This window comes from Salmo trutta, chromosome 28 (assembly GCF_901001165.1).
Source record: "Salmo trutta chromosome 28, fSalTru1.1, whole genome shotgun sequence".
In the NCBI taxonomy this organism is placed as follows: Eukaryota; Metazoa; Chordata; class Actinopteri; order Salmoniformes; family Salmonidae; genus Salmo; species Salmo trutta.
Genome location: NC_042984.1, coordinates 21,862,385 through 21,888,008, shown reverse-complemented (window position 1 = coordinate 21,888,008; position 25,624 = coordinate 21,862,385). Strand labels below are relative to the sequence as shown.

The 25,624-nt window shown below is 43.7% G+C and overlaps 1 protein-coding gene across 1 annotated transcript in view; it reads left to right on the top strand.

Moving 5' to 3' along the window:
• LOC115165803 (metabotropic glutamate receptor 4-like) overlaps window positions 1-25,624 on the top strand; it is a 73,856-nt gene that overhangs the window by 25,786 nt on the left and 22,446 nt on the right. Inside the window, exon 3 of the mRNA XM_029719192.1 lies at window positions 17,471-17,671. Within this exon, the coding sequence (XP_029575052.1) occupies window positions 17,471-17,671 (201 nt within the window). The remainder of the gene's footprint in view (window positions 1-17,470; window positions 17,672-25,624) is intronic.

Below are 25,624 nucleotides of genomic sequence, written 5' to 3'. Positions count from 1 at the left end.
CTGATTTACAAATTAAGCACTGTCGTTGACGTCAGTCCAAGATGAGGCCTCCTTTCAGGGTGCAGTGAAGAGTCAAGCAAACATGACTGACAAACTGACTGACTCACCCTGTTGCTCACCATCCCAGTGGACATGAGTCATCAAGGCCAGCAGAAGGAGGAGAATAAGGAGAGTTATGTGTGGGTTATTTGATTGAGTGGCTGAGGCCACGCTCTCGCTGAAACTCCACTTCCATGATCACGCAATGTTTATACATTACATATATATATATATATATATATATATATATATATATATATATATATATATATATATATATGTGTGTGTGTATATATTTGGGTTTGGGTTTGGTGCATCTTTTTGTCCCTTGACTCACAACATTTGTCACTGATGTGACAGATCAAAAATAAACCCTTCCTCAGAAGAAAAAAATGGCATTGAGCTGGTTTTCTATAGTCTGAAACACAATGCCCATGATTGTAGCCACCGATTGAAATGCGGTCAGCAATTCAGCCTTTCTACTTGTAACCAACACAGCACAATAACTGAACATGCACACTCTTTCACAGGCCATTGATCGCAACTGTTTCCTATAGCCAGGGTGAGTTCACTACATGACTGGAAATGTATTTTCAGGCGATGATGACAGGAACTGTAGTCTGTCTGTTTTGAGCATAGGAGAGATGAGGCCAATTCTCCTTAATGAGAGGAAATAATCACCCTGCTATATGATAGCCTTCTACATTAAAGCCAGTGCAGTGGTTGCACCAGCTCACTTGAACCTACAAGAGCCTTTCATGTTCAATTAAGTGCAGGGTTCCAAATATACTTGTGGAAAGAGCAGAGAGTGACTCCCAACTGCCATTATGCACAACTGAAGTCACCCATATACCACGCTTGATTTAGCTCTACTCTTGAAAATATAATATTCCCCATGAAATTATGTGTCAGGTGAATGGTTGGGTTTCTGATGGTTGGATTTTTTTCCTGCTGCGTCTTTACACCATTTCAGTGTTTAAACAACACACAACGATATATTTCTCCTTCTGGGACAAAAGGCAGTCATTTACAGTAAAAAGAAGCAATTTCAAAGTGACACTTTCTTGGGAAAGAAAGTCTACCACTAAGATTACTGACACACATACAGTATAAATCCACATCAGATGGCAATGGACATTACCTATTGCCCATACATGGAGAACACATCAATGCAGTGGAGTCGGCACTCATCAAAGTCAGTCGACAGTCTAATTATTATTCTGTAGTTGTGTTTTGAAGCTTAATGCTTCCAACTAGCACTGCTTGTATGAAATGGCCTTTAATGTCAAATTAGCCCAATACGTTTTAAGAAGAAACACCAAAGGAATTATGTTAGACATTAATTTCATACAGTATCTTACTGTCAAGTTTTTACTAGTCAAGTCCATAACAGGAGTAAAGCCTCTGGCATTAGTCGATGACAACCTCTAACTCTTCAATGGAATGAAGGGTACGTAAAAACAGTACAAGACAGAAAATATGCTACATAGCTAGATAATCTTTTTGCTACCACTGTATTAAAAACAATAGGGTTGTCATTCAAGATCCTCCCCTCTGTCTCTCTCTTTCGCTTCTGAAACATTCCAATATGCAAAATATTATAAATCCGTTGTATTTCTTTCGACAAGAAAGTGTAATAATAGCACAACATACATAACGAACAAAATGTTGTATATATAGCCAGTATTTTTCTGGCTCTGAGCAAATGAATTATGTAGCAAAAGACACCAGCCTTAATTTACTGGAATGATGTGTACATGCTTAGTCAGAACACATCACCTGGCCTCTTCTGACTCGTCTTTTTCTTTGAAACTCTCAAGGGACACCGTGATGCTGTCCCTGGATGCACAATAAATACAATAAACAAAGACACAACGGTCTAATCTTCATCTGCAGCTTTGGCTGTGGTCCACAGCAGGCACTCTCCAGTCTGCCAAGCAACACATGAAACCCAGTGTCCAGTCACTGCCTTCCTCTTTTCTTCCTTTATCATCCAATAAACGCCAGCCAACTGTGAGGAGACCAGATTGTCTAAACCTGTTGAAAACTGCCCAATCTAGCACACATTGTCAATTTACAGTGCTGTATGAGGATATTCATTTTATATGCAACCAAGAGGGTATCAAAGTTATATTGACCCAGGATGTATTACTGTAAAGCTGTGCAAAATGCTTTTGTTTGATACAAGAAAAATACATAATGCTGGGTTAGATGTGACAACAATCAGTGAAATATCTTGTTTACTTTTGAGCAGCAGCTAGTAGGCTCCTGTCAGGCCACTGGTATAGGACCATTGTCAGCAGTGGATAGGGTGCTAGGATGAGAGATAGTTTTCAGTGTGTTAGAAACACATTGCAGTCAACAATGTGTTTCAGTATAACTTTTAGCAGTTCCGATCATAACTTGGTAATGGAGTTACTTTCAGGTTGAGCACTGCAGGCATTTATACACACAGCAACACCCTGACGTGTTGCCATGTGCCTCATTTACGGTATTCTTCTTCGTAGTTTGTTAAAAAAAACTCTTAATGTGAAAAAAACAATAGTTGCCTCGTGGCAGAGTGAATACAAAAGGAAAACTGCTATGATAGTTGACTTAGCTGCAATGCATTGTTCTTCTATATTTCTTGAGTGTTTTGTAAGCTGTCTCTTTGGTGAGGGAACAAAATGCTGAGATTAAAAGCTGAGATGAGAAGCCAACAGTGGTAGGGGAATGCAATGCAATTGCCAGAGAGCGTGGGGACATTGCTTACATACGCTACGACAGATTCATTGTCCACTCTCCCTACTAAAGACGGGGAGGAGTGATAGAGCCAAGCTTCCGGGTCAGCAGCCTCAGCCCCCCCCCCCCCCACACACACACACACACACACACACACACACACACACACACACACACACACACACACACACACACACACACACACACACACACCTGATTGACTGAATTCTATAAGGAATTCAAACTAGACATAGTACCTTTCTTATGCAAAGTCCTCAACTGGGCCCTCAACAACATAGAATATGCGCCAGCCTGGATCTCATCTATTACTACCTTTATCCATAAAGACTGTAAAAATCCAGCAGAATTTACATCGTATCGACCAATATTGTTGCTGAACGGTGACCAAAAATGTATTACATCAATTATTGCAAATAGATTAAATAATGTAATCCCAGATATCATAAACTTTGATCAAACGGGTTCTGTGTCCAGCAGACTCCTGACCGATAATACTAGGTGAAAATGTAATGCATTGGAACACGCTCTCAAGAAAAAACATCAACCGCTTATGCTAACTCTAGATGCAAAGAAAGCCTTTGAAATGGTGTCATGGCCTTTCATCTTTGAAACATGTCAAACATTTAACTTTTATGAACTTTTCAGTCTGTTCCCAGCACTATGGATAAAATAAAGCATTCCGGTGCCGTATCTGGGTACAGACTACAAACAGGGAAATCAGAAGCAATGTAACGGTCTTCGTCGTCCTCGGATAAAAGGATCTCCAAGGTCAGGGCGTGACAAGCAATGACGGTAGGTCAACCAAAATCCCAAGACATCAAAACTAAGTTTCAACTTAATGAGATCAAAATAAACTGAAATACTCAGGGATTACTATCTCCCAAGATCTGATGAAACTACATCTGTCACGAGTGCTGTCTTCGTATTCCCCATCATAAATTAGCCAAGGCGCAGCGTGCCAGTAGTTCCACATATTTTATTTGTGAACTTGAACAAAAACAATAAACAGGTGGAACTGAAACAAACGTGACGTTCTGGGGCTGCTCACACACAGCTGCACAAAAACAAGATCCCACGAAAACAAAGGGAAAAACAGGCTGCCTAAGTATGGCTTCCAATTAGAGACAACGATAGACAGCTGCCTCTGATTGGAAACCATACCCGGCCAAAACATAGAAAACAAAACATAGAATGCCCACCCACCTATCACACCCTGACCTAACTAAACAGAGAAAACACAGCTCTCCTAGGTCAGAGCGTGAAGGTACCCCCCCCCCCCCCCAAAGGTGCGGACTCCTGGCCGCAAACCTGAACCTATTGGGGAGGGTCCGGGTGGGCATCTATAATTGGCGGCGGCTCTGGTTCCGGGCGTAGCACCCCCCCGCCCACTGATCCCCCCGCTTCTGTGTGTCTGGAGGAACCAGACCGTGGATCATCGCCGGAGGCTCTGGAACACCAACCGCCGCTGAAGACTCTGGGCTGCAGACCGCCGGTGAAGACTCCGGGCTGCGGACCGTCGCTGAAGACTCCGGGCTGCGGACCGTTGCTGGAGGCTCCGGACTGGGGAGCGTCGCTGGAGGCTCCGGACTGAGGAGTGTCGCTGGAGGCTCCGGGCTGAGGAGTGTCGCCGGAGGCTCCGGACTGTGAAGCGTCATTATAGGTTCCGGACTAGGGACCGTTGCTGCAGGCTCCATGCCATGGATCCTCTCTACAGGTTCCGCGCCATGAATCATCACTGGAGGCTTCGAACCATGGATCATCTCTACAGGCTTTTTGCCATGGATTATCTCTACAGGCTCCGGACCATGGATAATCCCTACAGGCTTTTTGCCATGGATTATCTCTACAGGCTCCGGGCCATGGATTACCTCTGGAGGCTTCGTGCCATGGAACATCCCTACAGGTTCCGGGCCATGGATCATCACTAGAGGCTTCGTGCCATGGATCATCTCTACAGGCTTTGGACCATCGATTATCACTGGAGGCTTTATTCGTGGAGCTGGAACAGGTCTCACCGGACTGGGGAGACGCACTGAGGACCGAGTGCTCAAAGCAGGCACCGGCCGTACTGGGCTATGGAGGCGTACTGGAGGAAGAGTGCGAGGAGGAGGTACAGGATGTACTGGGCTCTGGAGGCGCACTGGAGGGCAGGAATGCTGAGCGGGCATACTCCAAGCTGGCTGAGTGCCAACCTTAGCACGACAACGGTGAGGAGCTTGCACCGAGCGCACCGGGCTGTGAGTGCGCATGGGCGACACCGTGCGCACCACCGCATAACACGGTGCTTGTACAGTCACTCACTCCCCACGGTAAGCATGGGGAGTTGGCTCAGGTCTTAAACCCGCCTTAGCCAATCTACCCATGTGCCCCCCCAAAAAATGTTTTGCCGCTGCCTCACGGGCTCCTGTAGCTCTCTTAGCCTTTCTTCCCAGTATCGCCGTTCCGCCTTCGCTGCCTCTATCTCATCCGGCGGGCGGCGATACTCTCCCGGCCTTGTCCAAGGTCCTGCCCCATCCAGGATCTCTTCCCAGGTCCATTCCTCTGAACCACACTGCTTGGTCCCGCTCGTCTTCCTGGTGAGTGCACGCTGCTTGGCTTTCTTTTGGTGGAATCTTCTGTCAAGAGTGCTGTCTTCGTCTTCCCCGTCATAAATTAGCCAAGGCGCAGCGTGCCGGTAGTTCCACATATTTTATTTGTGAACTTGAACAAAAACAATAAACAGGTGAAACTGAAACAAACGTGACGTTCTGGGGCTGCTCACACAGCTGCACAAAAACAAGATCCCACAAAAACAAAGGGAAAAACAGGCTGCCTAAGTATGGCTTCCAATCAGAGACAACGATAGCCTCTGATTGGAAACCATACCCGGCCAAAACATAGAATGCCCACCCGCCTATCACACCCTGACCTAACTAAACAGAGAAAACACAGCTCTCCTAGGTCAGAGCGTGACAACATCAGGATAACTTTGGAACACTGGAAAACCAGCTTAAACAGGAACTACAAAGATGGACATTAGTACCTTGAACAATAACAGGAAGAATTGAAACTATTAAAATGAATGTCCTCCCAAGATTTGTATTCCTGTTCCAGAATCTACCATTAACCACAGCACCAGTTAAAAGCTTGGACACACCTACTCATTCAAGTGTTTGAATGACACTTGGCATTCTGGAGATGTGTAGGGTCATTGTCCTCTTGAAAAACAAATGATAGTTCCACTAATCGCAAATGAAATGGGATGGCATATCGCTGCAGTGTGTTGTGGTACCATGCTGGTTAAGTGTGCCTTGAATTCTAAATAAATCACAGAGTTGCTTCACAGAGTTCAAGTAAGACATATTTCAACATCAGCTGTTCAGAGGAGACTGCGTGAATCAGGCCTTCATGGTCGAAATGCTGCAAAGAAACCTCTACTAAAAGACACCAATAAGAAAAAGAGACTTGCATGGGCCAAGAAACCTGAGCAATGGACATTAGACCGGTGGATATCTGTCCTGTGGGCTGATGAGTCCTAATGTGAGATTTTTGGTTCCAACCGCCGTGTCTTTGTTAGACGCAGAGTAGGTGAACGGATGATCTCTGCATGTGTGGTTCCCACCGTGAAGCATGAAGGAGGAAGTGTGATGGTGTGGGGGTGCTTTGCTGGTGACACTGTCAGTGACTTCAAGGCACACTTAACCAGCATGGTGACCACAGCATTCTGCAGCGATACGCCATCCCATCTGGTTTGAGCTTAGTGGGAATATCATTTGTTTTTCAACAGGACAAAGACCCAAAACACACCTCCGGGCTGTGTAAGGGCTATTTGACCAATAAGGAGAGTGATGGAGTGCTGCATCATATGACCTGCACTCCACAATCACCCGAACTCAACCCAATTGAGATGTTTTGGGATGAGTTGGACCACACAGTGAAGGAAAAGCAGCCAACAAGTGCTCAGTATATGTGGGAACTTCTTCAAGACTGTTGGAAAAGCATTCCAGCTGAAGCTGGTTGAGAGAATGCCAAGAGTTTACAAAGCTGTCATCAAGGCAAGGGGTGGCTACTTTGAAGAATCTCAAATATAAAATATACTTTGATTTGTTTAACACTTTTTGGGCTACTACATGATTCCATATGTGTTATTTCATAGTTTTGATGTCTTCACTATTATTCTACAATGTAGAAAATAGTACAAATAAAGAAAAACCCTTGAGTGAGTAGGTGAGTCCAAACTTTTGAGTGATACTATATACACTGCTCAAAAAAATAAAGGGAACACTTAAACAACACATCCTAGATCTGAATGAAAGAAATAATCTTATTAAATACTTTTTTCTTTACGTAGTTGAATGTGCTGACAACAAAATCACACAAAAATAATCAATGGAAATCCAATTAATCAACCCATGGAGGTCTGGATTTGGAGTCACAATCAAAATTTAAGTGGAAAACCACACTACAGGCTGATCCAACTTTGATGTAATGTCTTAAAACAAGTCAAAATGAGGCTCAGTAGTGTGTGTGGCCTCCACGTGCCTGTATGACCTCCCTACAACACCTGGGCATGCTCCTGATGAGGTGGCGAATGGTCTCCTGAGGGATCTCCTCCCAGACCTGGACTAAAGCATCCGCCAACTCCTGGACAGTCTGTGGTGCAATGTGGCGTTGGTGGATGGAGCGAGACATGATGTCCCAGATGTGCTCAGTTGGATTCAGGTCTGGGGAACGGGCAGGCCAGTCCATAGCATCAATGCCTTCCTCTTGCAGGAACTGCTGACACACTCCAGCCACATGAGGTCTAGCATTGTCTTGCATTTGGAGGAATCCAGGGCCAACCGCACCAGCATATGGTCTCACAAGGGGTCTGAGGATCTCATCTCGGTACCTAATGGCAGTCAGGCTACCTCTGGCGAGCACATGGAGGGCTGTGCGGCCCCCCAAAGAAATGCCACCCCACACCATGACTGACCCACCGCCAAACCGGTCATGCTGGAGGATGTTGCAGGCAGCAGAACGTTCTCCACGGCGTCTCCAGACTCTGTCACGTCTGTCACATGTGCTCAGTGTGAACCTTGTTCATCTGTGAAGAGCACAGGGCGCCAGTGGTGAATTTGCCAATCTTGGTGTTCTCTGGCAAATGCTAAACGTCCTGCACGGTGTTGGGCTGTAAGCACAACCCCCACCTGTGGACGTCAGGCCCTCATACCACCCTCATGGAGTCTGTTTCTGACCGTTTGAGCAGACACATGCACATTTGTGGCCTGCTGGAGGTCATTTTTCAGGGCTCTGGCAGTGCTCCTCCTGCTCCTCCTTGCACAAAGGCGGAGGTAGCGGTCCTGCTGCTGGGTTGTTGCCCTCCTACGGCCTCCTCCACGTCTCCTGATGTACTGGCCTGTCTCCTGGTAGCGCCTCCATGCTCTGGACACTACGCTGACAGACACAGCAAACCTTCTTGCCACAGCTCGCATTGATATGCCATCCTGGATGAGCTGCACTACCTGAGCCACTTGTGTGGGTTGTAGACTCCGTCTCATGCTACCACTAGAGTGAAAGCACCGCCAGCATTCAAAAGTGACCAAAACATCAGCCAGGAAGCATAAGAACTGAGAAGTGGTCTGTGGTCACCACCTGCCGAACCACTCCTTTATTGGGGGTGTCTTGCTAATTGCCTATAATTTCCACCTGTTGTCTCTTCCATTTGCACAACAGCATGTGAAATTTTTTGTCAATCGGTGTTTCTTCCTAAGTGGACAGTTTGATTTCACAGAAGTGTGATTGACTTGGAGTTACATTGTGTTGTTTAAGTGTTCCCTTTATTTTTTTGAGCAGTATATATATATATATATATATATATATGCAAAGAAAAAGCAATGTCTCAGACTGGCCAATAATAAGAATGGGCAAAAGAACACAGACACTGGACAGACATATGGCTTTTTCTTTGCAACTCTGCCTAGAAGGCCAGCATCCCGGAGTCGCGTCTTCACTGTTGACGTTGAGACTGGTGTTTTGCGGGTACTATTTAATGAAGCTGCCAGTTGAGGACTTGTGAGGTGTCTGTTTCTCAAACTAGACACTCTAATGTACTTGTCCTCTTGCTCAGTTGTGCAACGGGGCCTCCCACTCCTCTTTCTATTCTGGTAAGAGCCAGTTTGCGCTGTACTGTGAAGGGAGTAGTACACAGCGTTGTAGGAGATCTTTAGTTTCTTGGCAATTTCTTGCATGGAATAGCCTTCATTTCTCAGAACAAGAATAGACTGAAGAGATTCAGAAGAAAATCTTTGTTTCTGGCCATTTTGAGCCTGTAATCGAACCCAAAAATTTTTATGCTCCAGATACTCAACTAGTCTAAAGAAGGCCAGTTTTATTGATTCTTTAATCAGAACACAGTTTTCAGCTGTGCTAACATAATTGCAAAAGCGTTTTCCAGTGATCAATTAGCCTTTTAAAATGATACACTTGGATTAGCTAAGACAACGTAACATTGGAACACAGGACTGATGGTTGCTGACAATGGGCCTCTGTACGTCTATGTAGATATTCCATTAAAAATCAGCCGTTTCCATCAACAATAGTCATTTACAACATAAAAATGTCTACACCGTACTTCTGATAAATTTTATATTATGTTAATAGCAAAAAATGTGCTTTTCTTTCAAAAAGAAGGACATTTCTAAGTGACCTCAAACTTTTGAACGGTAGGTTATACATATAGCCAACTTCATTTAAACTCAGTTTTTCACAATTCCTGACATTTAATCCTAGTAAAAATGCCCTGTCTTAGGTCAGTTAGGATCACCACTTTATTTTAAGAATGTGAAATAGCAGAGAGGATTTATTTCAGCTTTTATTTATTTCATTACATTCCCAGTGGGTCAGAAGTTTACATACACTCAATTAGTATTTAGAAGCATTGCCTTTAAATTGTTTAATTTGGCTCAAACGTTTTGGGTAGCCTTCTACAAGCTTCCCACAATAAGTTGGGTGAATTTTGTCCTATTCCTCCTGACGGAGCTGGTGTAACTGAGTCAGGTTAGTAGGCCTCCTTGCTGGCACACGCTTTTTCAGTTCTGCCCACAAATGTTCTATAGGCTTGAGGTCAGGGCTTTGTGATGGCCACTCCAATACCTTGATTTTGATATCCTTAAGCCATTTTGCCACAACTTTGTTAGTATGCTTTGTTAGTATGCTAGGGGTCATTGTCCATTGACCAAGCTTTAACTTCCTGACTGATGTCTTGAGATGTTGCTTCAATATATCCACCTCATTTCCCTCCTCATGATGCCATCTATTTTGTGAAGTGCACCAGTTCCTCCTGCAGCAAAGCACCTCCACAACATGATGCTGCCACCAGCGTGCTTCACGGTTGGGATGGTGTTCATCGGTTTGCAAGCCTCCCCCTTTTTCCTCCAAACATAATGATGATCATTATGGCCAAACAGTTCTATTTTTGTTTCATCAGACCAGAGGACATTTCTCCAAAAGTACGATCTTTTTCCCCATGTGCAGTTGCAAACCGTAATCTGGCTTTTTTATGGATGTTTTGGAGCAGTGGCTTCTTCCTTGCTGAGCGGCCTTTCAGGTTATGTTGATATAGGACTCGTTTTACTGTGTATATTGATACTTTTGTACCTGTTTCCTCCAGCATCTTCACAAGGTCCTTTGCTGTTGTTCTGGGATTGACTTGCACTTTTCACACCAAAGTACATTCATCTCTAGGAGACAGAACGCGTCTCCTTCCTAAGCGACGGCTGCGTGGTCCCATGGTGTTTATACTTGCGTACTATTGTTTGTACAGATGACCTTGGTACCTTCAGGCATTTGGAAATTGCTCCCAAGGATGAACCAGACAAATTTGTTTCTGAGGTCTTGGCTGATTTCCTTTGATTTTCCCATGATGTCAAGCAAAGAGGCGCTGAGTTTGAAGGTAGGCCTTGAAATACATCCACAGGAACACCTCCAATTGACTCAAATGATGTCAATTAGCCTATCAGAAGCTTCTAAGGCCATGACATCATTATCTGGAATTTTACAAGCTGTTTAAAGGCACAGTCAACTTAGTGTATGTAAACTTCTGACCCACTGGAATTGTGATACAGTGAATTATAAGTGAAGTAATCTGTCTCTAAACAATTGTTAGAAAGATTACTTGTGTCATGCACAAAGTAGATGTCCTAACTGACTTGCCAAAACTATAGTACGTTATCAAGACATCTGTGCAGTGGTTGAAAAACGAGTTTAAATGTCTCCGACCTAAGTGTATGTAAACTATATATACTGCTCAAAAAAATAAAGGGAACACTTAAACAACACATTCTAGATCTGAATGAAAGAAATAATCTTATTAAATACTTTTTTCTTTACATAGTTGAATGTGCTGACAACAAAATCACACAAAAATAATCAATGGAAATCCAATTTATCAACCCATGGAGGTCTGGAATTGGAGTCACACTCAAAATTAAAGTGGAAAACCACACTACAGGCTGATCCAACTTTGATGTAATGTCATTAAAACAAGTCAAAATGAGGCACAGTAGTGTGTGTGGCCTCCACGTGCCTGTATGACCTCCCTACAACACCTGGGCATGCTCCTGATGAGGTGGCGGATGGTCTCCTGAGGGATCTCCTCCCAGACCTGGACTAAAGCATCCGCCAACTCCTGGACAGTCTGTGGTGCAATGTGGCGTTGGTGGATGGAGCGAGACATGATGTCCCAGATGTGCTCAATTGGATTCAGGTCTGGGGAACGGACAGGCCAGTCCATAGCATCAATGCCTTCCTCTTGCAGGAACTGCTGACACACTCCAGCCACATGAGGTCTAGCATTGTCTTGCATTAGGAGGAACCCAGGGCCAACTGCACCAGCATATGGTCTCACAAGGGGTCTGAGGATCTCATCTCGGTACCTAATGGCAGTCAGGCTACCTCTGGCGAGCACATGGAGGGCTGTGCGGCCCCTCAAAGAAATGCCACCCCACACCATGACTGACCCACCGCCAAACCGGTCATGCTGGAGGATGTCGCAGGCAGCAGAACGTTCTCCACGGCATCTCCAGACTCTGTCACGTCTGTCACGTGCTCAGTGTGAACCTGCTTTCATCTGTGAAGAGCACAGGGCGCCAGTGGCGAATTTGCCAATCTTGGTGTTCTCTGGCAAATGCCAAACGTCCTGCACGGCGTTGGGCTGTAAGCACAACCCCCACCTGTGGACGTCGGGCCCTCATACCACCCTCATGGAGTCTGTTTCTGACCGTTTGAGCAGACACATGCACATTTGTGGCCTGCTGGAGGTCATTTTGCAGGGCTCTGGCAGTGCTTCTACTGCTCCTCCTTGCACAAAGGCGGTGGTAGCGGTCCTGCTGCTGGGTTGTTGCCCTCCCACGGCCTCCTCCACGTCTCCTGATGTACTGGCCTGTCTCCTGGTAGCGCCTCCATGCTCTGGACCCTACGCTGACAGACACAGCAAACCTTCTTGCCACAGCTCGCATTGATGTGCCATCCTGGATGAGCTGCACTACCTGAGCCACTTGTGTGGGTTGTAGACTCCGTCTCATGCTACCACTAGAGTGAAAGCACCGCCAGCATTCAAAAGTGACCAAAACATCAGCCAGGAAGCATAGGAACTGAGAAGTGGTCTGTGGTCCCCACCTGCAGAACCACTTCTTTATTGGGGGTGTCTTGCTAATTGCCTATAATTTTCACCTGTTGTCTCTTCCATTTGCACAACAGCATGTGAAATGTATTGTCAATCAGTGTTGCTTCCTAAGTGGACAGTTTGATTTCACAGAAGTGTGATTGACTTGGAGTTACATTGTGTTGTTTAAGTGTTCCCTTTATTTTTTTAGCAGTGTATATATAAATATTTACAGTTGCAGTCGGAAGTTTACATACACTTGACAAAAAGTATGTGGAAACCTGCTCGTTCAACATCTCATTCTAAATGGGCATTAATATGGAGTTGGTCCCCTCTTTGCTGCTTTAACAGACTCCACTTTTCTGGGAAGGCTTTCAACTAGATGTTGGAACATTGCTGCGGGGACTTGCTTCCATTCAGCCACAAAAGCATTAGTGAGGTCGGGCGCTAATGTTAGGTGATTAGGCCTGGCTCGCAGTCGGCGTTCCAATTCATCTCAAAGGTGTTCGATGGGGTTGAGGTCAGGGCTCTGTGCAGGCCGCTCAAGTTCTTCCCCACCAATTTCAATAAATTATTTCTCTATGGACCTCGCTTTTCTGTAGCATTAATGCTGTAGCATTAAGATTTCCCTTCACTGGAACTAAGGGACCCAGCCCAAACCATGAAAAACAGCCCCAGAACATTATTCCTCCTCCACCAGACTTTACAGTTGACACTATGCATTCGAGCAGGTAGCATTCTCCTGGCCTTTGCTAAACCCAGATTCGTCCGTTGGACTGCCAGATGGTGAAGCGTGATTCATTACTGCAGAGAGCACGTTTCCACTGCTCCAGAGTCCAATGGCGGTGAGCTTTACACAACTCCAACTGACGCTTGGCATTGCGCATGGTGATCTTAGGCTTGTGTGGGGCTGCTCGGCCATGGAAACTCAATTCTTGAAGCTCTCGACAAACAGTTCTTGAGCTGAGGTTGCTTCCAGAGGCAGTTTGAAACTCGGTAGTGAGTGTTGCAACCGAGGAGAGACGATAAGTTTTTGGGGGACCGGGGCAGATATAGCAGGGCAGAAATTGTACAAACTGACTTGTTGGAAAGGTGACATCCTATGATGGTACCACGTTGAATGTCACTGAGCCCTTCAGTAAGGCCACTCCACTGCCAGTGTTTGTCTATGGAGATTGCATGGCTGTGTGCTCGATTTTATACACCTGACAGCAACGGGTGTGGCTGAAATAGCCAAAACCACTCATTGAAGGGGTGTCCACATACTTGTGTGTGTATATATACAGTATATGTCTGTAATGTTCATGTTATTATTTTAAATGTATGTAAATTGTGTTTTTGTCTGTAATGTCTTTTTAGTTCTCTGTCGGATCCCAGGAAGACAAGCTGTCACCATTGGCGTTGGCTAATGGAGATCCTGATAAAATCATAAATGAGCAGCAGATCCCTGTTCAGTTATCAGAGCCTCCTCATCCTGGCATTCCATAAGTTATTTGTGCCATTAATGCCAAAATATTGCTGAAAGCTGAGGTGTGTGTGTGTGTGTGTGTGTGTGTGTGTGTAAGTGTGTGTGTAAGTGTTTAAGTGTGTAAGTGAGTGAGAGCAGGCGTTTTTGATTGGTATGCCTATGGCACACATTTACAGGACCATAACTGGAAATGTTTTATTAAAGCTTCTTACACTTTCAAAGGCTTGTCAGGGATGTTAAATTGCTTCTTCCAGCCTGGGAAAATACTGATTCAGACTGCAGATAGCAGCAGCAAGAGAAAACAAAAAAATGATTTATCTGTTCAAAGCCAGCATTTGTTAACATTAAGTGCCTCTGTTTAGATAAGAAATGGCCATATATACCTTTCATGAGGCATGCAGAACATAAAAAGCTGAGCAACTTATCAATTACTCCATCCTGTTTTTCTTTTTCTTATCTTATACATTCTATGTCTTGTTTACATTCAGGGAACAAGTGGATTCGGCATTAAGAGACAAAGTGAGATGAGAGAGAAAGCCGAGCTAAATTTGGAGCATGGGTCTGAAGGGAGAGGGGAAAGAAGTGACCTCAGAGGCCATCCCCTAGATGGAACTGCCTGTTGATTTGTATCACAGCCATTAACACTGGGCAGTAGAGTCCTTACTTAGCAAATGCAAGAGTAATATGTGACAGAGTCACATTCATCAGTGACAATGAATGTCTGGCTACCAACACAGAGGCACGAAGACTACTTTCCAAATGGACATTAAAGAACTAGACTGATTATGTGGAATGTTGCCTCCCCCCTTTATCACTGGCAAAAGGAGATTTGGTTACACAAAACACACATAAGCCTTGCATTTATGTACCTGTTTTATTAAGTGTAAGTCTCACAATTATATAGTATGCATGTACAACATATGTACTTTTACATACTTTCGAGGTATAGGCATAGTAAAAGTTAAGTAGAATTATTTTGAAAAATAGTACTGTATAGGTTTACTCCCCCATCTCCTATTTCCATCACGACTCATAGAAATGATCCAGTCTACTTATTTAATTCCACGAGCACTAATCATCAAGCATTGAGAACATCAGTAAGCAATCTGACAAAATCCTTTCATTGCCTAGGAGTGTTTGAACTTCCTCAGAGGTCGTCGACCCTGTTGATTTTACTTGAATAGCATGGTGCGGAATTGTCACACAGGATAAAAGAGTGGCAGATGGTATCTGTTACAATAAGGATCACCTGTCAGTGCTTTCACGTTGCCCCTATCTTGGTCCCCAAGCTAGCTCCTCCAAACTTTGGTTCTCAGCTAATGATTTCACAGGACGAGGATGCAACTATTAATGATCTTCACCGACTATTATTAAAATGTGTGCTGTGACAGTGTTCATATTAGCTGTATGACTGAACTCATTGCATCCCTCTGAGAATGATTTCAGTCATGTTAAACTTTGTTCCGCATATCTTATAGATCAGTTTGTAGTTAATTTCACTAAATTCAAAAATGTAGTTGATTTAGTTAGAATGCCACAGCCGTTGTTAAATGTATTCATAATTCAGACAGCAGAGCAACCCTAATCTGTCTTTCATTCTCATCAGACTCTTCTCAATGGCTGAAACCTCTGGTCTGGCATACTGATAATATAAACTATAGTCATGCTGTGTACGGAATCACAACTCACTTAGTTGTCAGGCCCAATGCCAAAGGTGGGGACCTTGGCTGGTGGTGGTGGTGGTTTTTCCTTCTCATTGGTGCTGTAATAATAACAACTGAGACAAGCCAATTAAAGGCCAGTGGACTGCACCACTGTCACTCTCTCCATGCAGGCGCTGACAGGGCAGTGGCTAATTGTGGGACCAGGATGTTAATTGAAACCTTGCATGGTGATTAACACATTTCCAAAGCATTGAAACAACCTCTGCTATGATTAATATACACCTGTCATAACTAATTACATTGATACTGAAGAATGATTAGGCCTGTCTTGCTCTGTCTTCCAGTCCTCCTCCATCACACACTCTAGCCTTGATTAACACATCTCTGATGAATAGTAGAACATGGCAGATTAACAAGACCTGTCGGTCAGTTGTGTTCTTTCTACATCAAAGGAACCTTTCCAAAATATATATATTTGTTAGATATGTAGATTTCTTGTCTCAAGAGAACTCTAATTTGAGTTGTAGGTCTATACCAGACATATTCCGAAGTGCAGTAAAGTTTTGGAATGCAGTGATATGTGTTGAGATGTAAATGTATGCTAAGAGACTTTCTTCATCAATCAGAAATAACTGGACCATAATGCAATATATAAAAGCATTTTTTTTTGTAATAATTTGCATTCGTAGAAAAGGGTTACGCTAATTAATGTCTGGAACAAATAGTATGTAATTGGCAACTTTAATTTCTGCCAAGCTCCAAATAAATTAAGTATGGGTATGAAGGGTAGATTGACAACAAAGCAATCAGAACACTCTAAAAGGCTATCATTTGCTTGATTTCCCTTTTCTTGCAATCAGTGTTGTTCAGCCGTTTCGCTCTCTGAGGTTGGTTGGTTGTTCTGCTCTGCAGTACATAAAAAAACTGCAGTCTTATTGGGCATGCCATGTCAAATTCATTGAGTCAGAGTGTACAGTCAAAGTTGAGAAGCTGTAAAAACAAAGGGCAACTAATAACAAAGCCAACTAAACCCAGCAAAAAAAGAAACGCCCCTTTTTCAGGACCCTGTCTTTCAAAGATAATTCGTAAAAATCCAAATAACTTCACAGATCTTCATTGTAAAGGGTTTAAACACTGTTTCCCATGCTTGTTCAATTAACCATAAACAATTAATGAACATGCACCTGTGGAACGGTTGTTAAGACACTAACAGCTTACAGACGGTAGGCAATTAAGGTCACAGTTATGAAAACTTAGGACACTAAAGAGGCCTTTCTACTGACTCTGAAAAACAGCAAAAGAAAGATGCCCAGGGTCCCTGCTCATCTGTGTGAACGTGCCTGAGGCATGCTGGCCAGATGCACAATCCCTCCATCAGTGCTCAGACTGTCCGCAATAGGCTGAGAGAGGCTGGACTGAGGGCTTGCAGGCCTGTTGTAAGGCAGGTCCTCACCAGACATCACCGGCAACAACGTCGCCTATGGGCACAAACCCACCGTCGGAGATGCACTGCAGTACTTAATGCAGCTGGTGGCCACACCAGATACTGACTGTTACTTTTGATTTTGACCCCCCTTTGTTCAGGGACACATTATTCAATTTCTGTTAGTCACATGTCTGTGGAACTTGTTCAGTTTATTTCTCAGTTGTTGAATCTTGTTATGTTCATACAAATATTTAAACGTGTTAAGTTTGCTGAAAATAAACGCAGTTAACAGTGAGAGGACGTTTCTTTTTTTTGCTAAGTTTATTTGCTGAATAGTAGGGTAGAGTTGGATTTACAATAATTTAATTGTTTACGAAAACTGTTAAGATCCACTGTAATACAGAAGTGCTTTTATTCTCTTTGGACTAAATGTTATTACAAGAGTGTTTGTGTTATGCTACGTATAATGACTGAATTGAACAGTAACTCCTATCTTTGTGTCCCTTTAGACCACGAGCGGATCGGGAAGGACTCGTCCTATGAGCAGGAGGGAAAGGTCCAGTTTGTGGTCGACGCAGTCTACGCCATGGCTCATGCCCTACACAACATGCACAAGGAGCTCTGTCCAGGAAAAGTGGGCCTCTGCTCCAAAATGGAAACCATCAATGGAACCATGTTGCTCAAGTTCATTCGCAAAGTCAACTTTACAGGTTTGTTTTTGTAATGCACAAACTACAAACACCTGTAAATATATGCAAGATAGCAGATACACACAAATAATTCACAAACACTATACAAATATACACATTGGCAAAGGCATCCGCATTTCCTTCAGTTTTTCTCTCTCTGTAAAAAAATGCCTTACCATTCATTTGTAAAGAGGTATATTAAACCCTTGCTTTGTTCCTTCCACCACATTTAGCTTGAATGATGTGTCTTACTATTGTAATTATTACGAAAACAAACCGTAATACAAGAAACATTGTGTTTCTACAGCCAACTGAAAGATTGCAGTCTTCCAGAGAGCAGCGTGAAAAATGCCTCTCCCAACAAATCCGTAAAGAGAACATGAAAGCAAAATCAAGCTGCTATTGCAGGGGAGCAAACCGATATTACTAGCTTACTGTTACTCAGTCCAGAGAAAGTAATCTGCATTTGTATGGAATCTCTTTTGCCAGAGAAGCATTTGAAGTGGTAGTAGTTCACTGCACTGTTGTACACTGCAGTCAAAAGAAGAGAAAAGCCTTGTGTGGAACAATGGAACAAGCGTTAGGAAAAATACGCTAGTTGTGGTGAAATATCAAACAAGACAGTGGACATTTGATTAAAATCAGCTGGACTGTATAACGCTTGGTTATTGATAGCTTGTAGATCGATTGAAGATCAACATAAAACAAAAGTTATAAGATAATTAACGCTTTATTCGTGGAACTCAATACTGTTTAGCTGACAGAAAAGTCTCCCACACTGTCTTAGTCATTTTATAAACCTCAAAGTGACAACCTCATCTCCAGTCTACACGGATGTTGAAATTTCAAGGAAAGACAAACTCAGATCACCTAATAACCAATTGTGTGAGTGTGACTCATTGGCCTGCTAGGCTATTTTAGAGTACGGTCTCTGTCTGATGTCACTTTCATCTGTTCGAATAAGGTGCTGCTAATTATACATCAACTGAGCAGAAGGTCAGAGTGATGCAGAGTGGAGGAAATCAGACATAATGCAACATGTGCATCCTGACATCCATGGACTGCTCAGACCCTCCCTTAGAGCTAATTATATGGTAATAGGTGCCCTATTTGAATGGAGGTAGAGGAAGGCACAATCCAAATTGAGAATGGAAGGGAGAGCCATAGGGTCAGAATAGAATAGAATAGCTGAACAGCAAAATGGAGAGCTGCCTTATCACAGGGCTCTTATTAACCTTCCATAGAGGTGTGCTGCTTCTTATATTATGCACAAAAGGTGACTCTATCAGGCAGAGTGTATATTGAGTAGGCATACCAACCAATCACCACCTCCATTGAACAACGTCTACCTCTTCAGCTACCTGTTCAGCTTTGTAACTGAGATGATTACTTCACTTCCTGACCTAAATGGCTCATCACCAGGGATAGCCACACTGCACGTAGGCTGCTCTAGCAGCTCCTCACTCCTGTTCTGTGCTTCAGGGTTTCTCTCTGTTAAGCTCAACCTGAGAGCTGTTGCATTTTATTGCTCTGAATGTACACACATTTCCTGAACGCAATACCGCTCATTTGTCTCAATGTATCACGTTTCAGGTAAGACCCAGATGCAGACAACGTCGAAGTAACAACAGTTTATTAATCGAACAGGGGTAGGCAAAAGACAGGTCAAGGGCAGGCAGAGGTCAGTAATCCAGATAGGTGGGGCAAAGGTACAGGACGGCAGGCAGGCTCAGGGTCAGGGCAGGCTAAAGTCAGTAATCCAGAAAGGTGGGGCAAAGGTACAGGATGGCAGGCAGGCTCAAGGCAGGCAGAATGGTCAACACCGGGAAAACTAGGAAACAGGAACAATCAAGAGACAGGAGCAGAGGGGAAAAATGCTGGTAGGCTTGACAAAACAAAACGAACTGGCAACAGACAAACAGAGAACACAGGTATAAATACACAGGGGATAATGGGGAAGATGGGCAACACCTGGAGGGAGGTGGAGACAATCACGAAGACAGGTGAAACAGATCAGGGTGTAACACAATGACTTAACTTTATTTACCTCAGTTCCCTTTACTTAAAGGGAATATTGTCTGTCTGCAAAATACAAGAAAAAGGGAAAGCCTTCTCTTAAGGAATAAGCTTCGTTCTGTTACCATGTTTTCTCCTTTAGACAACCAACCACAAGTTCTTCCCAAAATGGAGACAACATACAAATTATAATTAGAACATTGTTTGCATATTTCTCAACTTGGTGATTATATGTATCCAGGTCACCCCTCATTTGGATGTTTGTTCTAACACAATATGAAACAAATTGGCCCAATTTTCTAAACTCAGCAGAAGATGCACAAGTTCACAACCTGAACCAAAGTTCAGGCATTAAGCTATCTTTTGACATCTAGCCATCCTACTGCTCTCACCTTCATGTCCAGTTCACTCAGTCTCCAACCTAGCAGTAGCACTCCCCTATGGAAAAGGACTTAGAAAACCCTATACATGCATTACTGGAAGACTTCTCAGTAATAAAACTACAGGTATTGCATTTAAACCTAAGATGGCCTAAAAATCAATGCCAAACACACATTACCGGTAGGATGTATTGCTGTGAAGTCTTACTGTACATTAGAAAGTAGAATTTAAAAGGTTTTAAGGAAGAGAACAGGAAATGTTGATATGATCTCAGTGTATTCTGGGAACTAGAAGCACCCATGCTGACTAGAGGAAAGAAGACACCTGGCCACTCCAGATATTGTTGACAAAGTTGATTCTTGTTGATGTTAGGCCTACCACCGTATTGTCTGTGTCGTTTCAGAAATGTTTCTGCTGCGCTGGCTAAACTCTATCATATTTTTGTGATAGCATAACTTACATTGTGAAGTCCCTTGGTTCAAAGAAAACACAGTTAGAGATAAAAAGTTCTAAATACCCATATCCATTACACTAGAACCCATCGGCTTCGCGTTCATTAAAAGCATTGAACTGTTCGATTTTTGTGATTTTAGCATGGTTGAGATTGTTGCTGAGACTGTTGCTTTAGCTCACAAAATGCAATATACTGCAATCTACTTCTGAGTTCTTCAAACAATGGATACTTTTCCTCATTGAGCGGCCTTAAGCAAAGCCTAGCACATATAAACTTGCTGTTTTGTAAAGCCAGTTAATTGTTGCAACTGCCTGCGTATGAATGTTTAATTACAGAGTGGGGAAGCATAAACGGCAAATGCCATCCTCCCTGCCAGGCAACTAACAAATTACGTGACACAACAAACAGCAAGGGGAGGGTAAAATACAGCATGGAACACAATGCATCACCCTTTTTGAGTTTTGTGTCACATAAAGATGACAGGGAGAGGCTGACAGGACAATCAGCCACAGCATTGGCCTTAGCTCTGCTCAATTGGATGACTAATAACTAGGAAAGGCTGGGCCTCCGTTTTGAGTGGTTGTAAATTATAGTGTGTCACCACTGAATCCCGGTGTTTTCAAAGCCTACTTTTGCATTTACAGCGAAATGTAGAAGATTGTGGTAATTGTGTATCTTTCACTGTTAGCTTGGGTGCAGGATTCTGAAGCAGTAACAGTGGCATAGAGGAGATGATGTCTCGTAGAGATGTGCTACATATACTTTATCTAGTGATTTATTCCGTTTTTTCCTGATTGAACCCCAGATATGATTATGGATTTGTGGTTTGCATGCAGCTCACTTGAGACATTTAGGGTAAACCACTGTGCATACTTTACAGACCTTACTTCAAGCATTGTCAACTGCTTTTCTGAAATTCCTTATTGAATGTTCAGACTCACGGAAGAATAACCCCTGGAAAAGCCTATATTTATATATTTATACCACATGCAGTTCCAATATGTAGAATATATGCCAAGATACAAAACCACCATCATGAAATGTATTTATGGATATTATTTTTACATCTAACCTTTATGATTTCAGTACAATGTATGCCATCTTTACATAATGTAAATAATTCAAGTGCTTAGAATAATATGTAGTACTTTTTATACTCCAAATACTGTAACTATCAATTAGTCAGTCAATAATTGGGTCAAGATCATTGGTTCTTGAGAATGTATTTCAGTTGACTGTGATTTTATACTGAACTATTTTAGCACTCTTCAGACCCTATAGACTATTGCTTCAGAATTTAACCATATGACGCCAGTTTTCTTTACACATTCGATAAGTGCAGGCTTTGACAGTGACAAAACTACAGCAGAGCAATAACCTCTGAGATAATGGAGATGGACTCTTCCTTCTTACAATAGCTGCAGGCAAGAAGCCCAGTCCACAGGCCTAGAATGCCACTAAATCTTTTCAAAATACAAAATGATATAGAGGGTTGACACCTTAAAATACTTTTTTGATTTATCAAATGCCCATGGGAGCCTCTTGAAGAAGTAAAGTGTGCTAATTCCAGTCTATTTTCTATCAGCTTCTTTAATGAATGACTTCTAAAGGTTACCATTTTTATCTGGCACTGGATAAACCTTTCTAATTCAAACTCATATCTTTTCAATTACTTACAGAGTATTTCATCAAAATGATTTGAAAAGTGACTTGTATATGAATACAATTGGAGTAGTTTTAGTGTCGTGAGAAATGTATACAGTGGAGGCTGCAAGGCATTCTCATGTCTCACCACAGACAACTTAAGTTTGCAAGCTGAGAATATTGGCTTTTGATCTGCTCTTCAGTGCTGACATCGTTTCACTTGTGGACATTGTCCCCTTGGAACATATTCTCCTTAGATATAGACACAGTGACACCTTTACCGCATGAAATGCCTTGTAAACTCAGCAAAAAAAGAAACGTCCTCTCACTGTCAACTGCGTTTATTTTCAGCAAACTTAGCATGTGTAAATATTTGTATGAACATAACAAGATTCAGCAACTGAGACATAAACTGAACAAGTTCCACAGACGTGACTAACAGAAATGGAATAATGTGTCCCTGAACAAAGGTGGGGTCAAAATCAAAAGTAACAGTCAGTATCTGGTGTGGCCACCAGCTGCATTAAGTACTGCAGTGCATCTCCTCCTCATGGAATGCACCAGATTTGACAGTTCTTGCAGTGAGATCTTTACCCCTCTCTTCCACCAAGGCACCTGCAAGTTCCCTGATATTTCTGGGGGGAATGGCCCTAGCCCTAGCCCTCATCCTCCGATCCAACAGGTCCCAGACGTGCTCAATGGGTTTGAGATCCGAGCTCTTCGCTGGCCATGGCAGAACACTGACATTCCTGTCTTGCAAGAAATCACACACAGAATGAGCAGTATGGCTGGTGGCATTGTCATGCTGGAAGGTCATGTCAGGATTAGCCTGCAGGAAGGGTACCACATTAGAAGGATGTCTTCCCTTGTAACGCACAGCGTTGAGATTGCCTGCAATGACAACAAGCTCAGTCCGATGATGCTGTGACACACCGCCCCAGACCATGACGGACCCTCCACCTCCAAATCGATCCCGCTTCAGAGTACAGGCCTCGGTATAACGCTCATTCCTTTGATGATAAACGCGAATCCGACCATCACCCCTGGTGAGACAAAACCGGGACTTGTCAGTGAAGAGCACTTTTTGCCAGTCCTGTCTGGTCCAGCGACGGTGGGTTTGTGCCCAAAGGTGACGTTGTTGCCGGTGATGTTCTGGTGAGGACCTGCCTTACAACAAGCCTACAAGCTCTCAGTCCAGCCTCTCTCAGCCTATTGCAGACAGTCTGAGCACTGATGGAGGAATTTTGTGCTCCTGGTGTAACTCGGGCAGTTGTTGCTGTCCTGTACCTGTCCCGCAGGTGTGATGTTCGGATGTAGCGATCCTGTGCAGGTGTTGTTACACGTGTTCTTTCACTGCGAGGATGATCAGCTGTCCATCCTGTCTCCCAGTAGCGCTGTCATAGGCGTCTCACAGTACGGACATTGCAATTTAGTGCCCTGGCCACATCTGCAGTCCTCATGCCTCCTTGCAGCATGCCTCAGGCACGTTCACATAGATGAGCAGAGACACTGGACATCTTTCTTTTGGTGTTTTTCAGAGTCAGTAGAAAGGCCTCTTTAGTGTCCTAAGTTTTCATAACTATTACCTTAATTGCCTACCGTCTGTAAGCTGTTAGTGTCTTAACGACTGTTCCACAGGTGCATGTTCATTAATTGTTTATGGTTCATTGAACAAGCACGGGAAACTGTGTTTAAACACTTTACAATGCAGATCTGTGAAGTTATTTGGATTTTTATGAATTATCTTTGAAAGACAGGGTCCTTAAAAAGGGACGTTTGTTTTTTTGCTGAGTTTATTTCGAATCTCCTTTCAATATCTTAGCTTTCTCACCCATTAACTTTCAAAGCTGAGATCTGAGACCTGACTTGCAAGCACACCTATGTGTATTGTTTTGACGTCTTGGCATGTGTGATGTCAAGTGCCACCAAAATGAGCTACAACCATATTTCAAAGGGCTTGGGGTAATGTGCAATGGAGGGGAGGAGAGAGAGAGAAGGAAAGAGAGAGAGTTACTCTCCATGGCCTTCTCTATTTATCGACAGCCACACTAATATGGGGCAGCTGGCTGTGGTCTCTACTCTCGGCTCCCAACAGAAAATCACAGAATCCCCAGACCCATCATTTGACACAGTGATGAGTTTGTGGGATGGCTCAGGACCAAGCAGGCACAAACAGAGAGGGAGAGGCAGGGATAGGTAGGGAGAAGAACGGGGAGGGAGGGAGAGGGAGAGGCAGGAATAGGCAGGGACAGGCAGGGGATGGAGGGAGAGGCAGGGGAGGCAGGAAGAGGGAAGGAGTGGCAGGAAGAGGGAAGGAGTGTCGGGAAGAGGGAAGGAGTGGCAGGAAGAGGGAAGGAATGGCAGGAAGAGGAAAGGAATGGCAGGAAGAGGGAAGGAGTGTCAGGAAGAGGGAGGAGTGTCAGGAAGAGGGAAGGAGTGTCAGGAAGAGGGAGGAGTGTCAGGAAGAGGGAGGAGTGTCAGGAAGAGGGAAGGAGTGTCAGGAAGAAGGAAAGAGTGGCAGGAAGAGGGAAGGAGTAGCAGGAGAGGCAGGGAGCGGCAGGGGAGGGAGGCAGAGGCAGGGAGAGGCAGTGGGAGGCAGAGAGAGTGAGGGAGAGGCAAGGAGAGGCAGGGGAGGAAGTCAGAGGCAGGGAGAGGGAGGGAGAGGCAGGGGGAGGCAGATAGGCAAGGGGAGGGAGGGGGAGGGAGGGAGAGGCAGGGAGTGGGACCTTACTGTGGTAATCAGCCAGCGCTCAGAGAGGGGACTTTGAAGGCAACGTCTAACAGAGAAACAAGCAGAACAAAAGAGTGTGAAATGATATGCGAATGGCCACAGACATGGGAAGTCCCACATGGCTGTCAGCCTCCCTTTTACTCCACTCATTAATAACAGTATGGTAGAAGACTCATGCCCCAGCACCTAATACCACAGTAAGCCCTTTTATAGAGTAATGTTGTTAATACACAGTATATGATGAAAACAAAAAAATCAGATTTTCCAGCTACAGCTTTAATGAATAAACAGACTACTTTATTACACTGTCTCAGGTAATAAAAATAGTAATAAAAATACCATTGAATTATTCAGCTGCACATGTGAATATAGAGCTAGAGTGCAGGTATAGCGCTCTCGAGTGGCGCAGGGGCTCCTGAGTGGCGCAGTGGTCTATGGCACTGATTCTCAGTGCTAGAGGCATCACTACAGACCATGGTTTGATTCCAGGCTGTATCACAACCGGCCATAGGGCGACGCACAATTGGCTCAGCATCGTCCGCGTTTGGGTTTGGCCGGGGTAGGCCGTCATTGCAAATAAGAATTTGTTCTTAACTGATTTGCCTAGTTAAATAAAGGTTAAATAAAAAAATATTAATGAAATATACATCTAAGAGATCAGCTTCTAGATTTGTGCCAACATCTATTAAACTGCTCAACTAATATTTATATTTTTTAATATGTCTATATACAGTGCATTCAGAAAGTT